This window comes from Centruroides sculpturatus, unplaced genomic scaffold (genome assembly GCF_000671375.1).
Source record: "Centruroides sculpturatus isolate CEXI.00-Female unplaced genomic scaffold, Cexi_2.0 scaffold90, whole genome shotgun sequence".
NCBI classification, from domain to species: Eukaryota; Metazoa; Arthropoda; class Arachnida; order Scorpiones; family Buthidae; genus Centruroides; species Centruroides sculpturatus.
The window spans coordinates 1093029-1098359 of record NW_019384353.1 but is presented as its reverse complement, the minus strand read 5'-3'; the positions used below and the strand labels follow the sequence as shown (position 1 = coordinate 1098359).

At 27.4% G+C, this 5331-nt stretch overlaps 1 protein-coding gene across 1 annotated transcript in view; it reads right to left on the bottom strand.

Annotated features, from left to right (window-relative positions):
• LOC111639012 (lachesin-like) overlaps positions 1–5331 on the bottom strand; it is a 45224-nt gene that overhangs the window by 36293 nt on the left and 3600 nt on the right. Inside the window, exon 2 of the mRNA XM_023384793.1 lies at positions 2100–2224. Within this exon, the coding sequence (XP_023240561.1) occupies positions 2100–2224 (125 nt within the window). The remainder of the gene's footprint in view (positions 1–2099; positions 2225–5331) is intronic.

Genomic DNA, 5331 nt, shown 5'->3' with positions numbered 1-5331 from the left:
TGTTTACATTCCATTTCCTTCGCCTACTTCTATATACAGAACTGCCTACTTCTTACACCTACTTCTGTTTACATTCCATTTCCTTCGCCTACTTCTATATACAGAACTGCCTACTTCTTACACCTACTTCTGTTTACATTCTATTTCCTTCGCCTACTTCTGTATACAGAACTGCCTACTTCTTACACCTACTTCTGTTTACATCCTATTTCCTTCGCCTACTTCTGTATACAGAACTGCCTACTTCTTACACCTACTTCTGTTTACATCCCATTTCCTTCGCCTACTCCTGTATACAGAACTGCCTACTTCTTACACCTACTTCTGTTTACATCCTACTTCCTTCGCCTACTTTTGTATACAGAACTGCCTACTTCCTATGCCTATTTCTGTATACTTCCTACGTTCTATACCTACTTCTTTATAATTTCTACTTCCTACACTTACTTTCTAAGTAGAAGAAACACATACTTCTGTATATTACAAAACTTCCCATCATTAACAAACACACCCATCTCTCTAATTTGTCTTTATTATTGATATTTGCCTTGAATATTTAGCAGAGGACTATGTAAACACTAAAATATTTATCTTAATAAATTCATCTTCCAAAATTTTTAAATCTACAATAATATAATTTTAAGTAACTTTATTTATCCACGATTTTTATTTATTTTTAGAGATTTATTGTATTTATTTTTATTTCAATAAAAACCAATGCTTGAGACAATATTTTATAAATCGATCATTGAACTAATATTTTATAAAACTGGAAACGATCATGCTCTATTATCAAAAGTCAAAGCTATGCTATTTATCAAAACTCGAAAACTATCATTTATATATGTTTTTCAACTGAAAAAAAAAATTCTATAAAATAAAATCTATAAAAAGAAATATTATTATTATTTAAGTTATTCAATTTATAAAAAATGTCATTATATTTTTCTTATGAGTAATTTTTGTAATTATCTTCATAAAATAATATAAAACTTTCCTAGAGAAATGATTTATAAGGACATCTTTATAAATTGTAAATAGTAATTATATAGGCCTATATATATATATAAGTTTATATAATAGAATGACTGTTTATCTGTCTATTTGTTTTTTCCCTATACATTTAGACTAAATTTTTCAGAATTATTCTCTAGGATCCTGTAGAAAATATAGGCCATTAGGATTTCATTCCTTTGTGATTGTGATAATTTAATCTTAATGCATTATTAAATTAACATTGTTCATTTGAGTTGGCCTAAAATAACCAAACTTTTAACATGATTTTAATGTTAATGTTTGTCCTAATTAGGTCTACTTTTTTCGGGTATTGTAAGGCCCCTTTATTATATATTTATATAAATTGATTTTTTATAAACTAAATATTACATAAACCTTTTTATCAAAATTCTGTTGTAGGAAGCGAATATGAAAGTTTAAACATTAATCTACTTAACATTTATATATATATATTTATGTAAATATTAAGCTTTTATTTAGTCTATTTATTTAATAATTACAGGATTTTTACATACTTGAGTCTGTTCCTATAGTTAATATATTTTTATTTAACTATCTAAAAAAGGTATTGTTGCAGGACTTTATGTAACTTTTTTTTTAAATCAATAGAAATAAAAGGAACGAAATTTCAAGAGCACATACATTTAGAATAGCAATTCTTTTGGGAAATTACTCTTGACAATAGGGGCATAAATGTTACATTGAAAGTAGATTCTTTTCTCTGTAGTAAGACAGAATTCAGAACTTTGTTATCACTCCGATCAAGTCGAATCATTATAAAAGAATTTGATTTAATATAAGTATGCAAGAGTGATTCAGTATCTTGATAACAATAGTCAAATCAAATGAACAAACATCGACTTAACACAGGCTTTTCTTGGTGAAAAGACACAATCCATTTATGAGGTCAATTAACAATAATGGATAGAAGACCGAAATAACAATAGAGTCTCCATCTTTGACGAACGGACCCCGAAAATTGGATTATTGCAACGTGTTCGGAACAATATATCGAATTATGGCTATTAGATTATCTTTAGGCAACTATTGTTCTCTCTCTGAGACATTAAATTGAGGCTTACCCTATAACTTCCCAGGTTATCCACAACACACGGAATGCTAACTTGACGTCCTGCTGAAACGGTTACATTTGGGATCGGTTCTGCAAACACTGGTTCTGCTGGAGTCTCTACTTTGGTTGATATGCCTATAGAATAAAAAAAAAGAAAAAAAAGGAGAATAAACTTTTGTGTAATATTTACATCACTTATAGGCAATATTTACATGTTTATAAGATGTTTGAGCAGCTTATTTAAATAATTATAGTTATAATATGTCATATAAATGCTCGTTAATAGCCTAAAGTGAACGTTATTTAGGTTCTGAGAATGATTTACTGAAGGATATTCTGTACTTGACTTAAATATATAATATTCTATTATGAAGTCTAAAAGAGTTTATCTCATGTATATTTTATTATTTTAAATGAACGTGAGTAAATAAGACGAGGATAGAAAATATAATTTTGAATAAAGAATAAGTTATAGAATGAATTATTTATAAAATGGTAATTGTGATAAAACATTTCCTTAAATACAAGTATCAGTCAATACGCATTTAAGAGACAATTTTCTTACAGTTGAATAATTGATACGAAATATATATAAATTATATGTTGAAGCGTATAGTATATGAAGGAAAAGCTCTGTTGTTTATATTAGAAAATATAAATCATAAATTCAATAACAGGTAGAATTTAGAACACGTTTCAAAAATATTTTTTTGATTAATTCTATCTCTTTTATCATTTTTTAAAAAGTTATAATATATTTAATTTTTTATAAAGCTTTTATTATATTTATTCGTAGATAAAGTAATGTTGAAAAAATTTCATAGAACTTTTCACTATAAAGCGTAAGATATGGGAGAAACTCTAATATAATGACTTCAAAAAGTGATAAGGAATCAAATTAAGCGGGAAAAAAATGTTATTTGTAAGCAGTCCTTATAAAAAATTAAGGTTGAGAGATTCAATAATGATTTAATAATAATTAAATCTCGCAACCTGTTTCGTTTTCTTTAATCTAATAAGGCTAAAGAAAACAAACAGATTCAAGCAGGCGTAACTCCTCCTCTTTCAATTTCATCAGCCAATGTCATTAAAGTAATCTTATCTACAACCAATCATCGTTCTAATCTCTTATTCTTTCTATCTTATTTATAATGCAGAGGACAATAAATGTTTTTAAATATGTCTTACTATTTTTCTCGAATATATTTTATGTTTAGCTTGCTTAAAACTAGTTCGTGCTATAAAATAACCTACTAAACATTCTAAATAACCGTAAAAAAAGGGTCTTTTTTACTAAATAAACTATAAGATAAAGCAAAATTTCAACAACATTTCAGTATCGCGTATTTAAATATATAAAATAAATTTTCAAAAAACTATATATTCTAGAAAAAATCACACCATATGTCGACAGTGAAACGATATTTTGAAGGTATAGAAATATGTTCTTTCTTCACTTTACGAACATTTATATAGAAAAATCGTTGAAGAAATAACAACGTTGCAAAGCCCAACCATTATCGGGTAGTATACGAACCATGACAGTAGCCAAATTGTCAAGGAATGTTGACAAACGGCATCTAAAGGACAACAGCGATGGTGTGTGTAGGATCATATTGTGAAAGTGTCATTAAGCATCACGCCCCATCAATCTGGGATATATTGATCAATTGATACGACATCAACTTGCAAGAGGAGAGAGAGAGTGTGTGTGTGTGTGTGTGCGTGCGTGTGTCTCAAGTGAGAAAAGAGCTCCAACCAAAACTAGTAAAAGCCAAATCGATTTTCTCCCCCTTTTAGATATTTTTATCTATTAATTTTGAAAGTAGTGATGATTCCAGTTTACTTTAGCACTTAGAAGATATCATAAAGCATTAAATGTTATGTTATAAAGATTTTTAAAGTGGAAAAAAGCTTACAAATTATTGATGTAGTTATCTTCTTGTCGATTAAAACACTGAATAAACATTAAAATAAAGGTATATAAGTATGTTTATCTGATGGCTTTTTGTAGTAAGAAATGATTTGTTTACAGTTTTATCATACTTAATTTGTTTTTGTAAGATAACAATAAGCTTTTACAAGAGAAAATAAGAATATTTCTTCTGTAAAAAAACGTATGAAAACAGAAAATATTTTATGTAAAACATTAGATTTATTTGAAATTCCTTCCAAAACGTGTTCATGCAAATTTAACCAACACAAACTCGTGTCTGTGCAAGATTAACGATACAGGAATCGTGTTTAAGTTAATTAATAATATAAAATATTGCATCTTATTAACATATAAACAAGAAAAGAGTATCAAAATATAAAAGTCTAAACTGCCAAACAATAGCAAGTTTTTCATATTTAAAAATATTTAAGGAAATTTCAAGAAAAATGTTTTAATTATAAAGAAAACAATATAAAATTTCGTCCGATCCTACTAATTTTCTTAATTCCCTATTATCGAGAAATTTAGGGAATTTTTAAAATTATTTTCTTGTTATCTGTGGAAATTTTCTTTAAACAAAAAGTTCCCTAACCATTTATAGAAAACATTGCTTAAATATCAGGGTATATTTTTCATAAATACTGTATAACCTAATATTTAGGGAATATTATTAACCATGTTATATATTATAGGCCTACAGCAGTGTTTCTCAACGGGGGCGATATCGACCCCATGTGGGCGTTTTTCCATGTTGAGGGTACGATTTGTAACAATTTATATTTTGGGGGGCGAAAAACAATTTTCTGGGCGATATAGCTAAACATTATATTAAGATTAATTAAATATTTTATTCGTTATATCGTACAATAATTAAACAAATAACATTACACTAGTCACTAGTCTATTCAATGCAGTACGAATTTGGAGTTAGCCCTGGTCCACGGCATCGGAATTTTGAAGTGAAGGGGGCGATACTACGTAACGGTTTTATTGAAGGGGCGATACTACGTTGAAGGGGGCGACGATTCGTTAGAGGTTGAGAAACACTGGCCTACAGTATAATATTTTAAAACATGCTTCGAAATAAAAATTATCATCATTTATACAATACAATACTTACGAAAATATTTTAGAAAAAAAAATCTATAAATACACCGAAATTATTTAAAAATAATATAAAAATATCTTTAAAAAATAATTATTATTTCCTAAATGTATTAATTAACTAAATTACAATTTCCTATTCCCAAAAGTAAAATAAAAAAAAAATATATATATATATATATATCGATTTTGTTTATATAAT